Source organism: Pithys albifrons, chromosome 6, assembly GCF_047495875.1.
Source record: "Pithys albifrons albifrons isolate INPA30051 chromosome 6, PitAlb_v1, whole genome shotgun sequence".
Taxonomy (NCBI): domain Eukaryota; kingdom Metazoa; phylum Chordata; class Aves; order Passeriformes; family Thamnophilidae; genus Pithys; species Pithys albifrons.
This window is the reverse complement of record NC_092463.1, coordinates 2,766,762-2,792,129: the sequence shown is the minus strand read 5'-3', so window position 1 is coordinate 2,792,129 and position 25,368 is coordinate 2,766,762. Positions and strand designations below refer to the sequence as shown.

General features: G+C 57.6%; 2 protein-coding genes across 6 annotated transcripts in view; one reads left to right on the top strand and one right to left on the bottom strand.

The window, feature by feature from the left end:
- TXNDC16 (thioredoxin domain containing 16) overlaps positions 1-25,368 on the top strand; it is a 113,848-nt gene that overhangs the window by 364 nt on the left and 88,116 nt on the right. The window contains exons 1-3 of one of the 5 annotated variants that reach the window (XM_071557222.1): positions 1,067-1,093; positions 1,425-1,561; positions 2,153-2,382. In XM_071557222.1, the coding sequence (XP_071413323.1) occupies positions 2,367-2,382 (16 nt within the window). In that variant the 5' untranslated portion in view covers positions 1,067-1,093; positions 1,425-1,561; positions 2,153-2,366. Of the gene's footprint in view, positions 1-1,066; positions 1,094-1,424; positions 1,562-2,152; positions 2,383-25,368 lie in introns of those variants that run through there. The other 4 variants (XM_071557221.1, XM_071557219.1, XM_071557224.1 and 1 more) reach the window with 4 other exon arrangements.
- Positions 19,749-24,984, bottom strand: LOC139673007 (maestro heat-like repeat-containing protein family member 6). Its single transcript, XM_071557886.1, has 15 exons — positions 24,861-24,984; positions 24,571-24,635; positions 23,774-24,457; positions 23,436-23,584; positions 23,010-23,157; positions 22,584-22,771; positions 22,358-22,495; positions 21,990-22,104; positions 21,705-21,842; positions 21,285-21,461; positions 20,991-21,146; positions 20,731-20,832; positions 20,379-20,481; positions 20,202-20,258; positions 19,749-19,948 (listed from the first exon to the last, which is right to left on the bottom strand). The coding sequence occupies exons 1-15, from the start codon at positions 24,982-24,984 to the stop codon at positions 19,749-19,751; spliced, it is 2,544 nt and encodes an 847-aa protein (XP_071413987.1).

The following is a 25,368-nucleotide window of genomic DNA, read 5'->3' as shown; positions in this document are numbered from 1 at the left end:
GGCCATGAGGGATGAGCGGGGCCGTGAGGGGCAGAGGGCGAGGGAGGATGAGGGAAACAGGGCTGAGAGGGGAGCGATTGAGGAAAATGGGAGACAGGAGCAAAACGGAGGTGAGAGGGGCAGTGAGGGGATGTCTGAGGTGTCCCCGGAGCTGTCTCGGATGGTGATGAGTGAGGGGAGAGAGGGGTGGGTAGTAAGGAGAGAAGGGAGAGGGACGATGAGGGGAGAAAGGAGGGAAACAGGGCTGAGAGGGGCCGTGAGGGGAGACGGGAGCGCAGAGGAGAGAGGGGTAAGAGGGCATTGACGCTGCCTGGCCGGGATCGATCCCGCTCTCGGTAAGGGGCAGCGAGAGGAGAGAGGGGAGCGAGTCGGGCGAGAAGGGGAGACAGGAGCGACACAGAGGTGAGAGGGGCCGCGAGGGGTGCTGAGGGGAGCGAGGGGCGGTGAGGGGATATCTGAGGTGCCCCCGGAGCTATCTCGGAGGGTGATGGATGAGTGGGGCAGTGAGGGGAGACGGGAGCGACTGGCGGTGAGGGATGAGCGGGGCTGTGAGGGGAGAAGGGAGAGGGACGATGAGGGTAGACAAGAGGGAAACAGGGCTGAGAGGGGATCAGCTGGCGAGAATGGGAGACAGGGGCAAAACAAGGGATAGAGGGGCCATGAGGGGATGTCTGAGGTGCCCCCGGAGTTGTCTCGGAGGGTGATGGGTGAGTGGGGCAGTGAGGGGAGACGGGAGCGACTGGCGGTGAGGAATGAGCGGGGCCGTGAGGGGAGAAGGGAGAGAGACGATGAGGGGAGAAAGGAGGGAAACAGGGCTGAGAGGGGCTGTGAGGGGAAACAGGAGCGCAGAGGATGTGAGAAAAATCTTGGCTTGAAGAATTTTTAGAGAGACGAGTTGAAGGAGCAAAGCAAAGTAGGGTTTAATGGCCAAACTGCGCGCACAGGCCGCCTCGCCACAGCGAAGTCGCAGGGGAGCACCCCGGGGAGGGTGAGGTCACTCCCATTTATTTCCTTCACGCCACGCCCTCTTCCCTCCCCTCCAGGAGTCCATTCCTCCGTAGTCCATGTGTGGTCCCGTGCACGCTGATTCGAGGTTACTCCATCACTTCACTTCTTCACTGCCTTCTTTGGGCAATTTCTTGCTGCGCCATCAACGCTGATTGGCCCATCCAGTCGCCCTATCAGGCCCTACCACCGTACGCAGACGCTGACAACAGCCCCCCCGTGGTGAGGCTGCTGCCTCACAGACTGCCCGCCAAATTCGCCTGTCTAACCTGCATGTGGAGAAATCCCCCCCTTAAAGGGCCATTCCGCTTTTCCAAAAAGCAATTAACACGGAACCTTTTAATTCAACTGTTCAAATGAACCAAAACCCCTTCCTTCCACACCTCCCACAACGAACCCTCTCTTTTTATTTCTCACAGAAGAGAGTGGGAAGAGAGGGGTGAGAGGGCATTGACGCCACCTGGCTGGGATCGATTCTGCCCTCAGTGAGGGGCAGCGAGAGGAGAGAGGGGAGCGAGTGGCAAGGAGAGGCAGGAGCGACCGAAGTGACACAGAGGTGAGAGGGGCGATGAGGGGAGCGAGGGGCGGTGAGAGGAGAGGGGCTGTGAGGGGATGTCAGAGGTGAGCCCGGAGCTGTCTCGGAGGGTGATGGGTGTGTGGGGCCGTGAGGGGAGAAGGGAGAGGGACGATGAGGGGAGACAGGAGGGAAACAGGGCTGAGAGGGGAGCGACGGGCGAGAATGAGAGACAGGAACAAAACGGGGATGAGAGGGGGCTGTGAGGGGTTGTCTGAGGTGCCCCCGGAGCTGTCTCGGATGGTGATGGGTGAGTGGGGCAGTGAGGGGAGAGCTGAGAGGGGAGCGACTAGGGGAGGGAAAGAGGGGAGAGAGGTGGGCGGAGATCTGAGAGGGGAGACGGATGGTGGGGGAAGGCAGGGAAGAGAGTGGCGGTGAGGGATGAGAAAGGTGGTGACAGGAGTGAGGAGGGGAGAGGGCTGAGAGGGACTGTGAGGGCATCGCTGAGGTATCCCCGGAGCTGTCGGAGGGCTCTGGGCACCCCCGCGGGCCAAGTGGCGGTGCAGGATCATCCCCTGTGCACGCTGGGTCTGTGGTACTGTGGGGATGTCCATCCCTGTCCCGTCCGTGTAGGTGCGGGGAGAGCTCAGGGATCACAGCAGGGACCCCACTGCTAAGAGGTGCTGGCTCAGGACGTAGACCCAACATACCAGGAGGTGTCCCCGGCTCAGAGATCTCATCGTTGGTTTTTGCATTCCCGGGATTTCCAGCCGTGCAGCCAACCCACCTACCACAGGGACAGCAGGACCCAGGATGCTGTAATAGAAGGGGTGAGGGTGTCACCTGGATGCTCAGGACACCAGGTAGGTGCCATCCCTTAAGCCGTTTCAGAGGTAACTCAGTGATGTGCGTCCAGTGCCTGCTTTCCAGGCACTCTGAGAAGCTGGTTCCCAGGGCAAGACTGAATGGCACAGCAAGGCAGCAGCAGTGGGTGATGCCGATTCCACCTGGGAAGTGTTGGAATTCCAGCAGATGGTGGTTCGAGGGGGTGGTGATTATGTCAGGGAAGTGCATTCATCATGCCTGGAAGTGTCCAGAAAATGTGTGGATGTGGCATGTGGGGGCACAGTTCAGTGGTGGGCTTGGTGGTGCTGGGGGAATGGTTGGACTTGATGGTCTCAGAGGTCTTTTCCAATCATAAGGATTCTATGATTCCATGCTACAGGTTGTCTGCTGTTGATGGGAATGGGAACAGTCCTGGGCAGAGGGAGAGGCTTCAGCATGTCCCTCATGCGGTCTTGGCTCACAAAAGACAGTGGGGCTCCTGGGTGCTGGGAAGTGGCACTGGGAAGTGAGAATGAAAATTTCTGGGAAGTGGCAGGAGAAGGGGCAGCGTGGGAGCATCACTGTAAAAAGCCGGGGAGGCAAAGCAGATGCAGCAACAGGCTGGGATGTGCTTGGATGTTCCCCAGACAAGGATGCCTGTGCTGCAAGATGCTCCCAGAGCCAGCCCTCTAGGCTCCCTTGTCCCTGCTTCCAGCAGGTATCTTGGATTTGCACTGGAAATGGGGGGCTCAGGGTCTGGCAGAGGAGCTCTGTTCCCATGGGACATGGAGTGCCAGATGTGCTTGCAGTCTGGTGAGCTGCCCCAGCGGGGCTTTGCCCCACAGGCTGCTTAGTGCCCCTTTCCCTGGCCCTCTGCAAAGTGCAGTGGGACACAGGGAGTGAAGGGAGCCCAGAGAGCCAGAGGGAGACATTTGGAAGTACCTGAGCGAGGAATCTTTGGGAATCACTTTCCTTGAGAAGCAAGGCCCTTGGCTCCCAAGGGATGACCCAAACGGGCAGTTTTCTTGGGCAGCAGCAGCAGCTCACCCTTCAGAAAGTCTGTCAAGTCTGACTTCCTTGCGGTCCTTTCCAAAGCGGCGCTGCAGCCCCAGGGCCTATTTGTGCAAGTGTGTTTTTCAGGCTCAGACTACGGGCCTTGAGTGTGTCCAGCAGGATGTTTAAGTGCACAGTGTTGTGGAACTGGACACTGAGGACGGGGCCCTTTGCAGCCTGCAGTGCCCATGTGCCCCTGTGTCTGTGCACACTGTGCAAGGGGCAAAGGAAAGTCAGGACTGGACCCATTTGCCCCAGGGCTCAGGTTTTGTGGTGTTTGAGTGTGACAAAGATGCATGGTAGTGGGGGAAAGGGAATCTTTGTTAAAATAAGGGGAAGGGGAGAAATGAAGTGCAGCAAGGAGAAAGGAAGGGCAGGGATGAGCTTTGGTCAGGAGCAGTGAAGTTGCATGATGAGCCCTGGGCAAGAGAAGGGAAGGAGCAGGGATGAATTTGGGCAGAAGGGAAGTTGCAGGGATGAACTGTGTGGAGGAGAAAGGAAGGGGAGGGATGACCTTTGGGCAGAAGGGAAGGCGCAAGGATGACCTTTGGACAGGAGAAGAGAAGGGGCAGAGATGAGCTATGGGCAGAAGGGAAGGGTCAGGGACTGAGGGCTTGAGGGAGGCAGCCGTCCAAAGAGGGAAGGAAAGGGAGGGATGAAGTGGGGTCAGGAGAAGGGAATGGAAGGGATTTGTCCATATCACTGGAGATGCCAGGAGGTGTCTGATCTTGCTGTCAGGGTCACTTGAGCCCAGAATGAGGTGTAGCTCCAGCTCCACTAAGACGTGATCTCCTGGCTTTGGTGCGGTCCTGTTGCAGGGGCATCGGTTGTCTCAGTGCAGCAGCAGAACTTTCTCCTGCCCGTCTGTCAGTGTCCCAGACTGCAGTTCTCATGTTGGTGTATGCGGGACAGTCGTCCTGGCTCACGGCATCGTCAGGTTTTGTGGTGTTTGAGTGTAAAAAAGATGCATAGAAATAGGGGAAATATAATCTTTATTGTAATAAGGGGGAACTGGAGGAATGTAGTTCAGGGAAGGGGAAGGGAAGGTGTAAGGATGAGCACTGGGCAGGAGATGGGAAGGGGTAGGGATGAGCTTTGGGCAGGAAGAAGGGAAGGTGCAGGGATGAGCTTTGGGCAGAAGAAGGGAAAGGGAGGGATGAGGTTTGGGCAGGGGAAGGGAAGGGGCAGGGTCTGAGGGCTTGAGGGAGACAGGTGTGCAGAGAGAGAGGCCAGGAAAGGGTGGGTTTATGTTGGGTCAAGTGGAGGGAATGGAAGGGAGGGAGTTGCCCATATCTTTGTAGGGATCATGAGGTGTCTGATCTTGCTGCCGCCTCACTGGAGCCCAGAATGAGGTGTAGCTCCAGCTCCACTAAGACGTGGTCTCCTGGCTTTGGTGCGGTCCTGTTGCAGGGGCGTCGGTTGTCTCAGTGCAGCAGCAGAACTTTCTCCTGCCCGTCTGTAAGTGTCCCAGACTGCAGTTCTCATGTTGGTGTATGCGGGACAGTCGTCCTGGCTCACGGCATCGTCAGGTTTTGTGGCGTTTGAGTGTAAAAAAGATGCATAGAAATAGGGGAAATATAATCTTTATTGTAATAAGGGGAAGGAGAGGAATGAAGTGTGAGGAAGGAGATGGGAAGGGGCAGGGATGACCTTAGGGAGGAGAAGGGAAGGGACAGGGATGAGCTTTGGGCAGAAGGGAAGGGGCAGGAATGAACTGTGGGGAGGAGAAGGGAAGGGACAGGGATGAACTGTGGGGAGGAGAAGGGAAGGGACAGGGATGAACTGTGGGGAGGAGAAGGGAAGGGACAGGGATGAACTGTGGGGAGGAGAAGGGAAGGGACAGGGATGAACTGTGGGGAGGAGAAGGGAAGGGACAGAGATGAACTGTGGGGAGGAGAAGGGAAGGGACAGGGATGAACTGTGGGGAGGAGAAGGGAAGGGACAGGGATGAACTGTGGGGAGGAGAAGGGAAGGGACAGGGATGAACTGTGGGGAGGAGAAGGGAAGGGGAGGGATCAGCTTTGGGCAGAAGGGAAGGCGCAAGGTTGAGCACTGGGCAGGAGAAGGGAAGGGGCAAGGGATGAGTTTGTGGCAGAAGGAATGGGAGGGATAGGCTGTGGGCAGAAAGGAAGGGGACTGAGGAGCATTGGGCAGAAGGGAACGGGAGGGATGACCTGCAAGCAGGAGAATGGAAGACACGGTCTGAGGGCTTGAGCGATGCAGCTGTGCAGAGAGGTCAGGAAAGGGAAGGATGAAGTGGGGTCAGGAGAAGGGAATGGAAGGGAGGGAGTTTTCGATAATTGTCGTAGAGGCCACGACATGTCGAATCTTGCTGCTCACCTCACTGGAGCCCAGAATGAGGTGTAGCTCCAGCTCCACTAAGACGTGGTCTCCTGGCTTTGGTGCGGTCCTGTTGCAGGGGCATTGGTTGTCTCAGTGCAGCAGTTGAATTTTCTCCTGCCCGTCTGTCAGTGTCCCAGACTGCAGTTCTCATGTTGGTGTATGCGGGACAGTCGTCCTGGCTCACGGCATCGTCAGGTTTTGTGGCATTGGAGTGTAAAAAAGATTCATAGAAGTGAGGGAAATATAATCTTTATTGAAATAAGGGGAAGGAGAGGAATGAAGTTCAGGGAAGGGGAAGGGAAGGTGTAAGGATGAGCACTGGGCAGCGGATGGGAAGGGGTAGGGATGAGCTTTGGGCAGGAAGAAGGGAAGGTGCAGGGATGAGCTTTGGACAGGTGAAGGGAAAGGGAGGGATGAGGTTTGGGCAGGGGAAGGGAAGGGGCAGGGTCTGAGGGCTTGAGGGAGACAGGTGTGCAGAGAGAGAGGCCAGGAAAGGGAGGGTTGATGTTGGGTCAAGTGAAGGGAATGGAAGGGAGGGAGTTGTCCATATCACTGGAGATGCCAGGAGGTGTCTGATCTTGCTGTCATGGTCACTTGAGCCCAGAATGAGGTGTAGCTCCAGCTCCACTAAGACGTGGTCTCCTGGCTTTGGTGCGGTCCTGTTGCAGGGGCATCGGTTGTCTCAGTGTGAGCAGAATTTTCTCCTGCCCGTCTGTAAGTGTCCCAGACTGCAGTTCTCATGTTGGTGTATGTGGGACAGTCGTCCTGGCTCACGGCATCATCAAGGGCTGGCAGAGAGAGGAAGGGAGCCACGGTCAGAGCCCGGTTGTGGGGGGACCCGAGGAGCCCCTCTTGGCAGGGCCATCCCAAGCAACTCTTCCCATGGGCAGGAGGGAGCAGAGCCCGAGAGGAGGAACGGAAAGGTCCTGTCCACCAGTCGCCCTGTGTCCTTGGATCCTGTGTGTGTGTGTCCTGGCCATGTCGTGCAGCAAGCAGAGCCTTGTGCAAGCAGTCAGGGCCTGCAGCTCTCTGTCATAAAATCGCTCAGCCTGGTGCCAGCCTGGTTCCACCACTTGGTGCTATGTCAGATGGTGCTGAGCCATGAATTAGCGCTGAGTCACAGTTGGCTGTGGCATCACTTGCTGCCATGTCAAAGGTTTCTGTGCCATGAACTGGTGCTGAGTCCCAGTTGGCTGTGGTATGAATTGGTTCCATGTCACTGTCTGCTGTGTCATCAGTGGGTGCCATGAGAAGTCTTTGGGAATTACTTTGCTTGAGAAGCAGGGCCCTTGGCTCCCAAGGGATGACCCAAACGGGCAGTTTTCTTGGGCAGCAGCAGCAGCTCACCCTTCAGAAAGTCTGTCAAGTCTGACTTCCTTGCAGTCCTTTCCAAAGAGGCGCTGCAACCCCAGGGCCTATTTGTGCAAGTGTGTTTTTCAGGCTCAGACTACGGGCCATGAGTGTGTCCAGCAGGATGTTTAAGTGCACAGTGTTGTGGAACTGGACGTTGAGGACACGTGTGCCCCAGGGCTCAGGTTTTATGGCGTTTGAGTGTAACAAAGATGCATAAAAGTGGGGGAAATAAATCTTTATTGAAATAAGGGGAAGGGGAGGGATGAAGTGGGTGGAAGGAGAAGGGAAGGGGAAGGGATGAGGTTGGGGCAGAAAAGGGAAGGGACAGGGATGAAGTGTGGGAAGGAGAAAGGAAGGGAGGGATCAGCTTTGGGTAGCAGGGAAGACGCAAGGATGAGCACTGGGCAGGAGAAGGGAAGAGGCAGGGATAAGCTTTCGGCAAGACAAGGGTAGGTGCAGGGATGAGCTGTCGGAAGGACAAGGGAAGGAACAGGGATTGACTGTGGGGAGGAGAAGGGAAGGGGAGGGATGAGCTTTGGACAGAGGGGAAGGGGAGGGATGAGCTGCGGGCAGGAAAGGGAAGGGACAGGGTGCGAGGGTTGAAGGAGGCAACTGTCCAGGGAGGCCAGGAAAGGGAGGGATGAAGTGGGGTCAGGAGAAGGGAGTGCAAGGGAGGGAGTTAGCGACGTCTCTGTAGAGGACAGGAGGTGTCTGGGTTTGCTTTCAAATTCTCTTGAGCCCAGAACAATGTCTAGCTCCAGCTCCGCTAACGCCTGGTGTCCTTCCTTTGGTGCGGGGGCATCAGTGGTGTTTGTGGAACAGATGAATTTTCTACTGCCCGTCTGTAAGTTTCCCACACTGCGGTTCTCATGTTTAAGTAGGACGGACAGTCCTGCCTCAGGGCGTCTTCAAGGGCTGGCAGAGAGAGGAAGAGAGCCACGGTCAGAGCCCGGTTGTGGGGGGACCTGAGGAGCCCCGCCTGGCGGGTCCATCCCAAGCAGCTCTTGCCATGGCCAGGAGGGAGCAGGAGCCGAGAGGAGGAGCGGGAAGGTGCTGTCCACCAGTCCCCCTGTGTCCTTGGATCCTGTGTGTGTGTGTGTCCTGGTGATGCCGTGCAGGGAACAGAGCCTTGTGCAAGCAGGCAGGGACTGCAGCTCCGTGTCCAGGGCCTGTGATCGTCCCCGCCAGCCCCCAGTGCCAGCCCAGTGCCCTGACTCACCCTTGATGATGCACGCCAGGTCTTTGGGCTGGTCTTTCATGTGCCACTTGGCGAGCCCTGTGAACAGCGAGCCTGTCAGGCTGCACAGCCCCTGGGCCGGCTGGTGCTGCGACTGCAGCAGGCGGGGCTGGGGCCGAGCTGCAGCGGGCGGGGAGGCAGCGCGGGCTGGGGGCTCACCCATGAACTTGAGGGCCGCCTTTCGCAGGGGCTCCTGTGGGCTCTGCAGGTACGGCAGGGCCTGGCGCAGGTACTTGGCTCGTCTGCTCACGTCCTTTTCCATCTGCAGAGAGCGCCGGGTCAGGGGGGAAGGGTCGGCTGAGGCTGTGCCCCTTGGCCGGGCACTGCCCGTGCCCAGCACTGGCCTCCCCTGCCCGCACAGCCCGAGGCAAGGGAGGAGCGTGTGGAGCCCAGGCTGGTGACCCAGAGGTGGGCGCAGCAGTGGGCAGAGGCACAGTGCCAGCCCACACACTGGGCATCGGGGGCTGGGAGCTTGTCCAGCCCGGGGCTGGGCCTTTGGGGTCGTCCCTACCAGGTGGTCGCAGAACTTGAAGGGCTTCTCTGTTTTAATCAGCTGCTCCAGATCCCTCCTCTTGAGGAACGTTGCAGCGCGATGTAACATTCCCCGAGAGGCCTGCAGAGCAGCAGAGAGCGGGACATGGCACCAGAGCCCAGGGCACAGGAGCTGCGTCCCTGGAGCAAGGCCAGGCGCAGGCCAGAGCCCGCCAGGCCCCAGGGCAGGAGGCATCCCAGCCCCTTCCCCTGGGGACACCGGAGCCCACAAGTGCTCACCTCTGCCACGCGCTGGTTCTTGTCGTGCCAGTGGAAGAACAGGGGCACCAGGCTCTGGCGCATCAGCGTCTTCCAGGCCTTTGCTCCCTCTTCTGCCAGCAACTCCACGAGCTCTCGCAAGAGGCAGATGGAGAGCAGCCTCACATGACAGTTGTCCTGAGGCCAAAGAAGAGAGAAAGAGCTCAGCACTGGCTGCTCCATGCCCACCAGGAGGAGACCCAGGCCTGAAAATACACAGGGCACCAGGTTTCCTGGCAGCACCCAGTGCCTGTGGCTGGGGACACAGAGCCTTACGTTGTCAAAGAGAGGCAGGAGCGCCTCAGCCAGCTTGGGGGCAGTGGAGCTGAGTGCTCTACTGTCCTCCTCCCGGAGCACATTCAGGAACACAGAGAGGCTCATGATGACCAGCTCTCTGTCTCCATCACACAGCAGTTCCAGGAGGCTTTCAGAGTGGCTGCAGAGGCTTTTGACCTGTGTGGAACACAATGCTGTGCTGTGAGGCCCCAAACAGCTGCCCCACTGTGGCAGTGCAGCCCCCACGCTGCTGCCAGAGGGGCTCTGAGGCCAAAGGCCTGTCCCGCTGGGCACGGGCAGTTGAAGAGGGAGGCAGCAGCAGAGCTGAGAGTAGCTGGCACAGCTCGCCGAAGCCGGCCAAGGCCAAGGGACTGCCTTGCCCAGCCCCAGGTTACCAGCACGGCTTCAGCCCCTTGCTTACCATGGAGGGATCCTCGCTGAGAACCATGAGGCCCCTGAGAGCCAGGCGACGCCTCTCCGGGCACTCACTGCGCAGGTGCCTCGACAGGACCTGCAGGACACTCTGGTGCCATTTGCTGACGTCCAGGCCGTCCAGGAGCTGAAAGGCACAGAGCAGTGACGGGGTGCCCGGCCAGCAGGAGCCCCGACCGGCCCAGAGTGCAGGCACCGTCCCGGGCAGCTGCTGCTGCGGGAGGGCCGAGAGGTGGAGGCAGCTGGGCCAGGCAGCGCTCGCCATCGGGCTCACCTCCACCAGGAACGCCAGGGCAGGGAGCTCCCAGCACGGCTCCTCCCTGCTGAGGAGCCCCAGCAGGTGGGTTGGGATCAAGGAATCCCTTGGGACTAAGACATGGCCCATCTCCCTGTCAGGGGGAAAAAAGCAGCCATGGACACTGAGCAGGGTGGGCAAAGCTCTGCCAGGACACACTCACAGATCTTTCCCCACCAGCCCTGGATGGGTCACAAGTGCTTTGGGATGTGGCTGCTCCTGTGCACCCACCTCTCCTCAGCCAAGCCTTGGTGCAAAGGCATTTTGACTTACACCCACGGTGGTCGTGTGGGTTGCCCCACGCCCAGGGCAGAGCTGTGGGGGCAGCGGGGAGAAGGGGGTCTCACCTGGCCAGCAGACCCACTGCATAGTGGTAGGTGTCAGCACAGAGGAGCATGTCCCAACCACGCTTGTGCTCCACTGACACCACCTCGTTGTCCCAGTGCAGGCGGCAGAGCAGGGCCTTGATGGTGTGTACTGCAAAGCTGTGTGCAGAGCAAAGCCCAGGTCATGGTGGGAGCGGTGGCCCCAGCCCCGAGGGAGTGGGAGGGAGAGAGGACTGGGATGGAGCACCTGTTGGGGTTGGTGGGAAGGCCGTGTTGGTCCTGGCATGTCCTCCAGAAGGTGTTGAGCTCCTGTGGCGTCTGCTCTGTGCTCATGTGAACTTGGCTGAGCAGAGCCAGGAGGAGGTGGGGGGCATAAATCCTCAGGGCATCCTGGCACTGGGGCTCCTGGACCATCAGCCACAGTGCCAGGGTTGCCTGTAATAGAACCACAGGGAGACACGCTCAGTGCCAGGTCGTCCACGTGGCAGGGCCCGAGTGTGGGAGGGAGAGGCCAGGGGAGACCCAGGGGGAGCAGCAGGTCTGGTGCCCTTGAACGTGCCCCTAAGGCAGAGCTGCAGCCCAAAGCCCGAGGCGGGAGATGCGGTGGGGGGGGAGGATGGAGAGCCGCTGGAGAGGCGATGTGGGAGCAGCAAAGGCCAGTTCAGAAACTCACAGCCAGGGCGCAGACATGGGTGTCGTCCCCGTCGGAGGTGGCCGTGCTGTGCAGGGGCCAGTCCTCCATGACGCCGAGCAGCGTTGGCAGCACCTTCTGCGCTGTGGTTCCCGAGGAGGCCATGGTCCTCCACAGGATTGCAGCAGCTCTGTGGGGTCAGAGCTCTGTGTCAGGGAGCTCTGGGCAACAGTGCCACGGCCTTGGCAGCCGTGGGGGCCCAGGGGAAAGAGCCAGAGTGCTTTGAGGGGCCAGGAGGGAGCATGGCAGCAGGACTGGGGGCTGACATGGCAGGGTGGGAAAGGGAGGCGCCAGAGGGGCGTGGAACTCTGTGTTTGTATCTGGCAGAGCATGGGAGACAGGCTCTGCAAGGTGATGGGTTCTAAAGGCTGGTGAGCCCTGAGCCAGCAAAGCAGCTGGGCCCTGTACCTGTCACAGGATGGGGCACAGCGCAGGAGAGTCGTCACAACATCGTGGGGGTGTGCGTCGGCCAGGCTGCAAATGTTCCTGGGCGGCGTGACATCTGGAGACCACTGGCACATGAGCCACTGGTGGATGTACCTGACGATGTCTGGCACCTGAAGGAGGAACAGGGGACAGTTGGTGAGGTGCCAGAGCCAGCCAGTGTCCCAGCTTCCCCTGGGAAGGGCTTCTCTTCCCACCACACTGTGCTGGCCTCAAAGGCTGAGGGGGCCCAGCGGTTCTGACTTGAGGGGCCACAAGAGCCCTGGCAGGGCTGGAGCCCTGGCCACAGTGTGTCTGCTTACTTGCTTTGCACTGGGGACATCTTTCTCCTGGAAATCTTCTGGACTGAGTGCCTCAGTGACACCCTGTGTGGGTGTGCAGGCAGTGCTTCCTATGCCCTTGGCCATGGCATCATCCTTGGCCATGGCATCAGTTGCTGCTGTGTCAGAGTCTGTCATGTCATCCGTCAACACAGAGTCAGGGTTTGTCATGTCATCACTCCAAGCGGTGTCCGAGGTTATGCCATTAATTGGTGCTGGGTCACAATTGTTTGTGCCACCATTGGGTGGCACTTCAGTGGTTTCTCTGTCTTCTGGTGCTGGGTCAGTGTTTGTCATGACATCACTCAGCCTGGTGTCAGAGATATCAGTGCCACGACTTGGTGACATGTCAGATGTTGCTGCACCATCAATCACTGCTGAGTCACAGCTGTCTTTGCCATCATTCAACGCTATGTCAGAGGTTCTTATGTCCTCAATCCAATGCATGTTGCAGTTGGTTTTGTCATCTTTTGGCGTGGTGTTAGCATTTGTCATGACATCACTCAGTGCTGTATCAGACATTGCTGTGTCACCAATTGGTGCCCTGTCAGAGATTGCTGATCCATCTGTCGGTGCCATGTCCAGTATTGCTGTGCAGTCAGTTGGTGCTGAGTCACAGCTGGCTGTATCATCAAGCAGTGCCATGTCCCACTTGGCTGTGGCATCAATTGATGTTGTGTCTGTGGTTTCAGTGTCATTGCTCAGTGCCATGTCGAAGGTTTTTGTATCATCAATTGGCACTGGGTCACAATTTGTTGTAGCATCAAAAGGTGCCACTTCAGTGGTTACTGTGCTGTCCTCTGCTGCTGGGTCATCATTTGTCATGACATCTTTGAGGCTGGTGTCAGAGATGTCTGTGCCACTACTTGGTGGCATGGCAGATGTTGCTGCACCATCAATTGGCACTGAGTTGGCTGTGGCATCACTTTCTGCCATGTCAAAGGTTTCCGTTCCATCAACTGGTATGGAGTCAGAATAGGCTGTAGCATCAATTGGTACTGACTCAGAGTTGACAGTGACACCAATCAGTGCCATTTCACAGTTGGCTGTGCCATCAGTGTGTGATGTTTCAGTTGTGTCTCTTCCATCTTCTGGTGCATTTTCAGCGTTTGTGATGACATCGCTCAGGTTGGTGTCAGAGTTATCTGTGCCAGCACTTGGTTCTATGTCAGATGGTGCTGTGCCATCAACTGGTGCAGAGTCATGGCTGACTGTGCCATCTATCTCTGCTGAGTCACAGTTGGTTGTGCCATCAATCAGTGTCGTGTCACAGTTGGCTATAGCATCAAAGCGTGCCATTTCAGCTTTGCCATCTTCTGATTCTGGGTCAGTGTTATTGATGACATCACTTGGTGACATGGCAGATGTTGCAGCACCATCAGTTGGTCCTGACTCACGGTTGGCTGTGCCTTCACTTGATGCCATATCAGAGGTTTCTGTGCCATCAACTGGTATTGAGTCACAGTTGATGGTGGCCTGAATTGGTTCCATGTCACTGTGTGCTGTGTTATCAGTGGGTGCCATGTCAGGGGTTGTTTTGTCATAACCTCGTGCCATGTCACAGTTGGCTCTGGCCTGAATTGGTTCCATGTCACAGTTGGCTTTGTCCACAGTGGGTGCCGTGTCACAGGTTTCCTTGCCATCAGCTGATGCCATGTCAGAGTTTTCTGCACCATCAACAGGTGCAGGGTTGACATCAGCCTTCACCTCGATCTTGCTTGGCCTGGTGTCAGACTGTGCCACAGCGTCAGCTGGTGTGGTCCTGGCTGTTCTACGCCGAATTGCCATGAATTTCAGCAATCTCTGCAGGAGAAGAAAGGGCAGGGAAGAGAGGGAAATGCCATGGAGTGGTGTGCCAGCGGTGACAGGCTGAGCAGTGCCAGCAGGTGCAGCCAGGTGGGGATGGCTGCAGGTACCTGAACAGCTCTGCGGAAGCGGCCACGGGCACGGTGCTGCTCTTGTGTCCGGTCCCGGGCTGGGTCTGGCAAAGAGCGAGCGCAGTCAGAGCTGAGGGGCTGCGGGAGAGGCCGCAGAACAGAGCCCAGCCCAGCCCTGCACAGGCAGTGCCTGGAGCACGGATGCTGCGGGGATCAGCCTTGGGCCCTCTGTCCACGTCCCTTTGCCTGGGCATGTGCACAGGGGCCGGGAAGGGGCCCAGCTGGCTGCAGCCACCATGCCATCCCTGTGGCCCAGCTCCAGCACTCACCCTGCTGCTGGGGCTGGAAGTGCTGCACCTCCTCAGGTTTCTGTGCTGGGGCAGCCCCAGGGCCTTTCCTGTTCTTCTTCTTCCTCCGGAAGAGGCGGAACAGGCTGAAGCATCCCCCTGCCATGGCCCAGTGTGGTCCGGATGGTACCTGCAAGGGGGACACCTCTGAAAAGCCCCTGGTCCTGGAGAATGGCCCCGAGGGCCCCTTCCACAGGGAGTGGTGAGGCCTGGGAAAAGCCCCGGTCACCAAATCCCGTGGGGTGGCCTCGAGGGTACTGGCTAGAAAGAGAACTCTGGGAAAAGCTTCGGGTGGGCGAGAAAGGCGTGTGCTGTGAGGAAGCTCCTGACGACACCGCTCTGTCCCGTCCTCTCCCGTCGCGTGCTCTGAGCACTGTGATGTGGCCGCGTTGGCGCCAACACCTATATAAGGGTGTGTCACAAAGGGCCCTTGGACACCCTGCCCTTCCAATGCATTGGTGATGGCCACCGTGTCACAAAGGGCCCTGGGACACCCTGCCCTGTCCCAACCCCTCCGCGATGGCCACAGTGTCACAAAGGGTTCTGGGGCCTCCTCCAGCCTGGCCAACCTGTCCCAGATTGAAAGGAATCCGTTCTGTAAAGCATCCAGGATGGCTGGGATAAAAGCTGTCCATGAAACAAAGTTCACTCAGTGTTACAAAGGCTCCCCAAACAAGTGAGGGTGTTGCACAAACACCAACGCTCCCTGAGCAGCTCACTGCTGTGGGATGGAACTGCATGGTCTTTGAGATCCCTTCAACCCAAAGTGTTCTGTAGTTCTGTGATTATTTTGAACAAACCATAAAGTCTAGAGTTTATATCGCTGCCAATAAAGGCTGATGGTGTTTGTCCTGAGCTCAGGGAAGCCTCTGGATGATACAGGTGGTTCCCAGGCGGCTTTACAGTCAATGATTCCAGGAGGACAGAGGTTCTTCCTTGTCATGTGTGTCTCAAACCTCACCCCACATCACCCTCAGCTTCTTCAGTAATATATATGAGCAGCTGGGTCTTTGTGAGGCAAAGTGTCAGGGAAAGGAGGTGGGATCCCAGAGGGGCTGCAGTGATCCCAGCCCATGGTTTCCACTGCAGCATTCCCAAGCAAAACTGATGTGGCACAAGGAAATTCTGCCCACGCAAAGAGTTTGTACTGGACGTCTCTGCTGTGTTTGGTTTCACTTCTGTGGCCTAAAACCTCTGTTCTATTGCTTCCTAATATAGAAAGAATTGGAACTACACCTATTGTGAGAAAGTACCTCAAAGTTAAGACGAGGATCTGTTTGTTTATTCATGTGCTGGAAGTTTCATCTTGGGAGTAAATGTATTTTTGGGACTGTTCACATGAGTTTAAGATGCCAGACAATGCACATCCTTATTAAATACATGCGAGGAGAGCTGTAAGGGACATGTCAGGGATGTGTTGTGCCTTCTGTGTGTTGACAGAGTGAAGTTTTGCTGCTGCTGCTCAGTGCCTGGAATTTGATGAATGTTTTGGAGTGTCAGATATTGATGAGTGAACAGAAGGAAAGAACTTTTCCACACCCCACTCCTGGAGACTCCTGGAGTGAGCCAGTGGCTAATGAGGAGCGGGTGGACAATTGTAATGGGGTTTTGATTCTTGATGGTGGGGATACAATGTTTAGGGCAGGAGATGATGTGGGAATTGTCCAAATCAGAGCCGAGGGCCTTCTCCAAGCCAGTGGACATTGGTATTTGAGAGTGGCCTGGGTGTGTGGGGCCTGTAGCAGCCACTGCTCCATCCCTGTGCATGGACTTCATCCGGGACTGCAAGAAAGAGGGGGCCAGGGGCTGTCCCCGAGCAGGACACAGCACCGAGCTGCGTTACTGGAACAAGATGATGTTCCTGAAGTTATTCCAGGAGAGCAGATCTGCAGGAGGTGCTTGTGCAGAATGTGCACTGAGAGTGGCACAGTTTGGTCCGAGACAGTGAATCTGCCAGAAAAGCTCCAGCTCATGTAACCCAGACGAGGGCCTGACCATGGGATGCATCAGCACAGAAAGGTTTTGGACTGTGAGCACAATGGCTGAGATGAGATCTCAGGTCAGAGAAGAAGTAACTAAGACGTAGGGAAGAAGAAGAGAGCAGTGAGCTCACTGCAGATAAAGCCAGAACGGAATCAGACAGGAGTATCATTAAGTGATTTCCCTTTTGCCTTTGCAGAATATGGTTTGTAGTATTATAACATGGCCATTTGTAGCTGGATTAGTCAACCATCCTAAGCAGGACCTTGCATAGAATAGCAAACATGGCTTCAAAGAGTTGAGGGGCATGGAAAGAAGAAGGGCAAGTTTGTGAGCAGGCTCCTCTCATGGTTAAAAAGTCTTGTAAATGGAAATGAGCAGCTTTCCTAAGGCAGCCAAACAGAACGGAATGGCTGTAGATGGGCTTGTGGCTTCCAAAGGTGGTGTGTATATGGATCAGGCTTTGAGAATCCAGACTAGGATAGAAAGGTTAGAAAGCTTTAACAGCATGTGCCAATCTGACACAAACTGTTTTTCTCTAATTCTGAAAGGGTCCCAAAAGGATGGGTGGCTACTCTAACTTGTGTAGTGTTGTTAAAGTCCCAGAGACTTGGAAATATTTTCATTATATTATAGACTGTCATTATTGTCCTTTGTTGTCTTTTGGTTCCTTTTCCTGTGAGTTTGATTATTGAGTCACAGCCAGGTGGGCAGTGCCCTCTGTCAACAGGTCTAAGTGGGCCTGAGTTTTCTCCTCTTGCAGGTGGTTCATGAGAAGATGATACGGAACAGAAGAGAAAACTCACACTGTGTTTTTGCTGCATTGATTGTTTCTATACACTCTCTCTGGGTAACTTGCAGTGTTTAGATGTGTCAATTTTTGGTCCTGGTAGTTTTTCAGTCAGTCTATGGCTCTCCCCAGCATTGCTTTGAATGTTTGTATCTTGTCTCTGATTGCTGCAGCAGGGAAAGACATTCCTCCCTGAATTCAGCTGGAGAATCCACACAGAGTTTCCTGTGATTCTGAACTGAAATGTGTCTCCCTTTAAATTTGTCTCCAGGATGTTTTGTAAAATTGCCTGATGTGTTGAGCAAGGAATGTGGGAAATGCTGAGTTCCCCAGAGAAGAATCCTGTGCTAAGCAGTGCCAGTGAAAGGGAAAGAAGTGTCTGAGTAACCTGTGGAGCTCTCCCAGTCCCTGCAAGCAGAGACTGATTTTAGGAGCTCCCCCCGAGGTCCATGTTCACATCTTGCTTGCAATGTCTGAAACAAAGTGGAAACATGGCCCATGAGGTGATTTGTTTCGATTGTCCCTGGCTGCAGCAAATGCCCAGCTTGCTGCAATGAGACTCCCTGTTCCTGTGATGCAGCTGTTGTGTTGGGGTTCATTAGAGGCACATCTATGTGTGTACACTTGATATCAATGTCACTCGTTGTTGTGACAACACACACATCTCCAGAGGAGGCTTTTATGGCATGGAGGCAAGAGGTACCTGCACTACCACTCCATGGGGTAAAGACAATTGACTGCAGTCAAGGGGCAGAGTGTGGCAGGGTGGTCTGCCCCGACAGGGCCTGAAAACCGTTCAGAGAATGCAAGTTCTCTGTCAGGAGCTCCTGATGGGGCCAGGGTGCTGTTTGGTGTTGCACCAAACTCCACACACCCCGTGCTCTGGCTGAGCTCCCGGCAGGCCTCTAGATGTGTGACTGGCAGTCAGTCCCTTTATACTATAAAAGTCATCCTGTCCTCTTTAGGGTTTTGAAAATATGTGCCACAAACTTCCTCCCTAGTTACGGGATCGGGCCCCGATAAAACAGCTGTTCCTGACAATTGTACTCCTCGTTTGTGTTGGCAGATGAGGCTGCAGTGGGATCCAGTGTTGTAGTTATTGTTCACCCTTATGGTTCAACATGAACTGTAACTAGCAGAGACTTAACAGGATGGAAACCTTTTCAGTCTCTGAGGGAGGCAAATGGAGCCTAAAACCTCTATTACACAGATCCTGGTATGGAAATAATGCCTTTGCACCCATTTTCTAAGATGCTTTGTTAAGAGTTTCAACAGAGAGGAATTTCTAATGAGATAAGAAGGCTCCTGTATCTGTGAAAACATCGTGAAAAAGAGACATGACATCCCACCAAGGCAGTCCAAGGAGCCTGAAGCTGTTCCAGAAGGCTGGTTTTGTGCCCAAGGCCCGAGGTCAAGAACGGGACAAGATGGGGAGGAGAAGGACAAAGGTGTTTTTGAGCCTTCCAACCCAGTTTGGGGGCGTGTCAGAGACGTGGGGAGTGCAGTGCTGTGGGAGGGCTGGTTTGGGGTGTGGGTTCACAGCTGATGGAGCGTCAGGTGTTGCAGGATAGAACTACAGCACTTCTGTAACCCTGGGGGTGTGCTTTGGAAAGGATTCCTGTGCAGCCAGCTTGCTGCAAATAAAGAATGCTTTGCTTTCTCAGACTCAAAAAGGAGTGTTGGAGGATTCTTTGTGGCCTTTTGAGGCATCACCAGCTGTGGGAGAAGGAGCCTGTGAGGCTGAGCGTGCCTGGCTGTCACTAAATCCTGTCTCTCAGAGCATGGCAGAGAGGTTTTCCCTGCTTGTTTGGGAGCTTGGGCTGATCCCAGAGCAGCCATGAGGAGCTGGCAGCCTGTGCCAGGGTGTGGGTGGGAATGGCTCTGGGCAGGAGAAGGGAAGGGGCAGGGTGAGCTTTGGGCAGGAGAAGGGAAGGGGTAGGGTCTGAGGGCTTGAGGGAGACAGCTGTCCAGAGAGAGAGGCCAAGAAAGGGAGGGATGAAGTGGAGTGTGGAGAAGGGAGTGGAATGGAGGGATTTGTCCATGTCGCTGTAGAGGACAGGAGGTGTCTGGTGTTACTGTCAGGCTCACTTGAGCCGAGAATGAGGTGGAGCTCAGACCCGTGTGCCCCAGGGCTCAGGTTTTATGGCGTTTGATTGTAACAAAGATGCATAGAAGTGGGGGAAATATAATATTTATTGAAATAAGGGGAAGGGGAGGAATGAAGTGTGGGGAAGGAGAAGGGAAGGGGCAGGGATGAGCTTGGGGCAGGAGAAGGGAAGGGACAGGGATGAACTGTGGGGAGGAGAAGGGAAGGGACAGGGATGAACTGTGGGGAGGAGAAGGGAAGGGACAGGGATGAACTGTGGGGAGGAGAAGGGAAGGGACAGGGATGAACTGTGGGGAGGAGAGGGGAAGGGACAGGGATGACCTTTGGGGAGGAGAAGGGAAGGGACAGGGATGAACTGTGGGGAGGAGAAGGGAAGGGACAGGGATGACCTTTGGGGAGGAGAAGGGAAGGGGAGGGATCAGCTTTGGGTAGAAGGGAAGGCGCAAGGTTGAGCACTGGGCAGGAGAAGGGAAGGGGCAAGGGATGAGTTTGTGGCAGAAGGAATGGGAGGGATAGGCTGTGGGCAGAAAGGAAGGGGACTGAGGAGCATTGGGCAGAAGGGAACGGGAGGGATGAGCTGCGGCCAGGAGAAGAGAAGGGGCAGGGTGTGAGGGCTGGAGGGATGCAGCTGTGCAGAGAGATGAGGAAAGGGAAGGATGAAGTGAGGTCAGGAGAAGGGAATGGAAGGGAGGGAGATATCGATGAGCGACGCAGAGGCCACGAGGTGTCTAATCTTCTGCCGCCTCACTGGAGCTCGGAAGAAGGTGGAGCTCCAGCTCCGCAAAGACGTGGCGTCGGGGCTTTGTTGCGGTCCTGTCGCTGGGACGTCGGGTGTCTCGGTGCAGCAGAAGAATTTTCTACTGCCCGTCTGTAAGTGTCCCAAACTGCAAATCGCATGTTGGTATATGCGGGACAGGTTTCCTCACTCATGGCGTCGTCAAGGGCTGGCAGAAGAGAGGAAGAGAGCCACGGTCAGAGCCCGGTTGTGGGGGCACCCGAGGAGCCCCTCCTGACGGGGCCATCCCAAGCAGCTCTTGCCATGGCCAGGAGGGAGCAGGAGCCGAGTGTGTGTTTGTGTCCTGGCCATGTCGTGCAGGGAACAGAGCCTTGTGCAAGCAGGCAGGGACTGCAGCTCCGTATCCAGGGCCTGTGCTCGTCCCCGCCAGCCCCCAGTGCCAGCCCAGTGCCCTGACTCACCCTTGATGATGCGCGCCAGGTCTTTGGGCTGGTCTTTCATGTGCCACTTGGCGAGCCCTGTGAACAGCGAGCCTGTCAGGCTGCACAGCCCCTGGGCCGGCTGGTGCTGCGGCTGCAGCAGGCGGGGCTGGGGCCGAGCTGCAGCGGGCGGGGAGGCAGCGCGGGCTGGGGGCTCACCCATGAACTTGAGGGCCGCCTTTCGCAGGGGCTCCTGTGGGCTCTGCAGGTACGGCAGGGCCTGGCGCAGGTACTTGGCTCGTCTGGTCACGTCCTTTTCCATCTGCAGAGAGCGCCGGGTCAGGGGGGAAGGGTCGGCTGAGGCTGTGCCCCTTGGCCGGGCACTGCCCGTGCCCAGCACTGGCCTCCCCTGCCCGCACAGCCCGAGGCAAGGGAGGAGCGTGTGGAGCCCAGGCTGGTGTCCCAGAGGTGGGCGCAGCAGTGGGCAGGGGCACAGTGCCAGCCCACACACTGGGCATCGGGGGCTGGGGGCTTGTCCAGCCCGGGGCTGGGCCTTTGGGGTCGTCCCTACCAGGTGGTCGCAGAACTTGAAGGGCTTCTCTGTTTTAATCAGCTGCTCCAGATCCCTCCTCTTGAGGAACGTTGCAGCGCGATGTAACATTCCCCGAGAGGCCTGCAGAGCAGCAGAGAGCGGGACATGGCACCAGAGCCCAGGGCACAGGAGCTGCATCCCTGGAGCAAGGCCAGGCGCAGGCCAGAGCCCGCCAGGCCCCAGGGCAGGAGGCATCCCAGCCCCTTCCCCTGGGGACACCGGAGCCCACAAGTGCTCACCTCTGCCACGCGCTGGTTCTTGTCGTGCCAGTGGAAGAACAGGGGCACCAGGCTCTGGCGCATCAGCGTCTTCCAGGCCTTTGCTCCCTCTTCTGCCAGCAACTCCACGAGCTCTCGCAAGAGGCAGATGGAGAGCAGCCTCAGATGACTGTTGTCCTGGGGCCAAAGAAGAGAGAAAGAGCTCAGCACTGGCTGCTCCATGCCCACCAGGAGGAGACCCAGGCCTGAAAATGCACAGGGCACCAGGTTTCCTGGCAGCACCCAGTGCCTGTGGCTGGGGACACAGAGCCTTACGTTGTCAAAGAGAGGCAGGAGCGCCTCAGCCAGCCTGGGGGCAGTGGAGCTGAGTGCTCTACTGTCCTCCTCCCGGAGCACATTCAGGAACACAGAGAGGCTCATCATCACCAGCTCTCTGTCTCCATCACACAGCAGCTCCAGGAGGCTTTCAGAGTGGCTGCAGAGGCTTTTGACCTGTGTGGAACACAATGCTGTGCTGTGAGGCCCCAAACAGCTGCCCCACTGTGGCAGTGCAGCCCCCACGCTGCTGCCACAGGGCCCTGAGGCCAAAGGCCTGTCCCGCTGGGCACGGGCAGTTGAAGAGGGAGGCAGCAGCAGAGCTGAGAGTAGCTGGCACAGCTCGCCGAGGCCGGCCAAGGCCAAGGGACTGCCTTGCCCAGCCCCAGGTTACCAGCACGGCTTCAGCCCCTTGCTTACCATGGAGGGATCCTCGCTGAGAACCATGAGGCCCCTGAGAGCCAGGCGACGCCTCTCCGGGCACTCACTGCGCAGGTGCCTCGACAGGACCTGCAGGACACTCTGGTGCCATTTGCTGACGTCCAGGCCGTCCAGGAGCTGAAAGGCACAGAGCAGTGACGGGGTGCCCGGCCAGCAGGAGCCCCGGCCCGCCCAGAGTGCGGGCACCGTCCCGGGCAGCTGCTGCTGCGGGAGGGCCGAGAGGTGGAGGCAGCTGGGCCAGGCAGCGCTCGCCATCGGGCTCACCTCCACCAGGAACGCCAGGGCAGGGAGCTCCCAGCACGGCTCCTCCCTGCTGAGGAGCCCCAGCAGGTGGGTTGGGATCAAGGAATCCCTTGGGACTAAGACATGGCCCATCTCCCTGTCAGGGGGAAAAAAGCAGCCATGGACACTGAGCAGGGTGGGCAAAGCTCTGCCAGGACACACTCACAGATCTTTCCCCACCAGCCCTGGATGGGTCACAAGTGCTTTGGGATGTGGCTGCTCCTGTGCACCCACCTCTCCTCAGCCAAGCCTTGGTTCAAAGGCATTTTGACTTATACCCACGGTGGTCGTGTGGGTTGCCCCACGCCCAGGGCAGAGCTGTGGGGGCAGTGGGGAGAAGGGGGTCTCACCTGGCCAGCAGACCCACTGCATAGTGGTAGGTGTCAGCACAGAGGAGCATGTCCCAACCACGCTTGTGCTCCACTGACACCACCTCGTTGTCCCAGTGCAGGCGGCAGAGCAGGGCCTTGATGGTGTGTACTGCAAAGCTGTGTGCAGAGCAAAGCCCAGGTCATGGTGGGAGCGGTGGCCCCAGCCCCGAGGGAGTGGGAGGGAGAGAGGACTGGGATGGAGCACCTGTTGGGGTTGGTGGGAAGGCCGTGTTGGTCCTGGCATGTCCTCCAGAAGGTGTTGAGCTCCTGTGGCATCTGCTCTGTGCTCATGTCAACTTGGCTGAGCAGAGCCAGGAGGAGGTGGGGGGCATAAATCCTCAGGGCATCCTGGCACTGGGGCTCCTGGACCATCAGCCACAGTGCCAGGGTTGCCTGTAATAGAACCACAGGGAGACACGCTCAGTGCCGGGTCGTCCACGTGGCAGGGCCCGAGTGTGGGAGGGAGAGGCCAGGGGAGACCCAGGGGGAGCAGCAGGTCTGGTGCCCTTGAACGTGCCCCTAAGGCAGAGCTGCAGCCCAAAGCCCGAGGTGGGAGATGCGGTGGGGGGGGAGGATGGAGAGCCGCTGGAGAGGCGATGTGGGAGCAGCAAAGGCCAGTTCAGAAACTCACAGCCAGGGCGCAGACATGGGTGTCGTCCCCGTCGGAGGTGGCCGTGCTGTGCAGGGGCCAGTCCTCCATGACGCCGAGCAGCGTTGGCAGCACCTTCTGTGCTGTGGTTCCCGAGGAGGCCATGGTCCTCCACAGGATTGCAGCAGCTCTGTGGGGTCAGAGCTCTGTGTCAGGGAGCTCTGGGCCACAGTGCCACGGCCTTGGCAGCCGTGGGGGCCCAGGGGAAAGAGCCAGAGTGCTTTGAGGGGCCAGGAGGGAGCATGGCAGCAGGACTGGGGGCTGACATGGCAGGGTGGGAAAGGGAGGCGCCAGAGGGGCGTGGAACTCTGTGTTTGTATCTGGCAGAGCATGGGAGACAGGCTCTGCAAGGTGATGGGTTCTAAAGGCTGGTGAGCCCTGAGCCAGCAAAGCAGCTGGGCCCTGTACCTGTCACAGGATGGGGCACAGCGCAGGAGAGTCGTCACGACATCGTGGGGGTGTGCGTCGGCCAGGCTGCAAATGTTCCTGGGCGGCGTGACATCTGGAGACCACTGGCACATGAGCCACTGGTGGATGTACCTGACGATGTCTGGCACCTGAAGGAGGAACGGGGGACAGTTGGTGAGGTGCCAGAGCCAGCCAGTGTCCCAGCTTCCCCTGGGAAGGGCTTCTCTTCCCACCACACTATGCTGGCCTCAAAGGCTGAGGGGGCCCAGCGGTTCTGACTTGAGGGGCCACAAGAGCCCTGGCAGGGCTGGAGCCCTGGCCACAGTGTGTCTGCTTACTTGCTTTGCACTGGGGACATCTTGCTCCTGGAAATCTTCTGGATTGAGTGCCTCAGTGACAGCAGTGCTTCCTATGCCCTTGGCCATGGCATCATCCTTGGCCATGGCATCAGTTGCTGCTGTGTCAGAGTCTGTCATGTCATCTGTCAACACAGAGTCAGGGTCATCAGTCCAAGCGGTGTCCGAGGTTATGCCATCAATTGGTGCTGGCTCACAAGTGTCTGTGTCATCACTGGGTGGCACTTCAGTGGTTTCTCTGTCTTCTGGTGCTGGGTCAGCATTTGTGATGGCACTGCTCAGGCTGGTGTCAGAGCTGTCTGTGCCATCACTTGGTGACATGGAAGATGTTGCTGCATCATCACCTGGTGCTGACTCACAGTTGTCTGTACCCTTCCTTGCTGCCACGTCTGAGGTTTCTGTGCCATCAACTGGTAGTGAGTGCCAGTTGGCTCTGGCCTGAATTGGTTCCATGTCACAGTTGGCTTTGTCCACAGTGGGTGCCATGTCACAGGTTTCCTTGCCATCAGCTGATGCCATGTCAGAGTTTTCTGCACCATCAACAGGTGCAGGGTTGACATCAGCCTTCACCTCGATCTTGCTTGGCCTGGTGTCAGACTGTGCCACAGCGTCAGCTGGTGTGGTCCTGGCTGTTCTACGCCGAATTGCCATGAATTTCAGCAATCTCTGCAGGAGAAGAAAGGGCAGGGAAGAGAGGGAAATGCCATGGAGTGGTGTGCCAGCGGTGACAGGCTGAGCAGTGCCAGCAGGTGCAGCCAGGTGGGGATGGCTGCAGGTACCTGAACAGCTCTGCGGAAGCGGCCACGGGCACGGTGCTGCTCTTGTGTCCGGTCCCGGGCTGGGTCTGGCAAAGAGCGAGCGCAGTCAGAGCTGAGGGGCTGCAGAAGAGGCCGCCGAACAGAGCCCAGCCCAGCCCTGCACAGGCAGTGCCTGGAGCACGGATGCTGCGGGGATCAGCCTTGGGCCCTCTGTTCACGTCCCTTTGCCTGGGCATGTGCACAGGGGCCGGGAAGGGGCCCAGCTGGCTGCAGCCACCATGCCATCCCTGTGGCCCAGCTCCAGCACTCACCCTGCTGCTGGGGCTGGAAGTGCTGCACCTCCTCAGGTTGCTGTGCTGGGGCAGCCCCAGGGCCTTTCCTGTTCTTCTTCTTCCTCCGGAAGAGGCGGAAAAGGCTGAAGCATCCCCCTGCCATGGCCCAGTGTGGTCCGGATGGTACCTGCAAGGGGGACACCTCTGAAAAGCCCCTGGTCCTGGAGAATGGCCCCGAGGGCCCCTTCCACAGGGAGTGGTGAGGCCTGGGAAAAGCCCCGGTCACCAAATCCCGTGGGGTGGCCTCGAGGGTACTGGCTAGAAAGAGAACTCTGGGAAAAGCTTCGGGTGGGCGAGAAAGGCGTGTGCTGTGAGGAAGCTCCTGACGACACCGCTCTGTCCCGTCCTCTCCCGTCGCGTGCTCTGAGCACTGTGATGTGGCCGCGTTGGCGCCAACACCTATATAAGGGTGTGTCACAAAGGGCCCTTGGACACCCTGCCCTTCCAATGCATTGGTGATGGCCACCGTGTCACAAAGGGCCCTGAG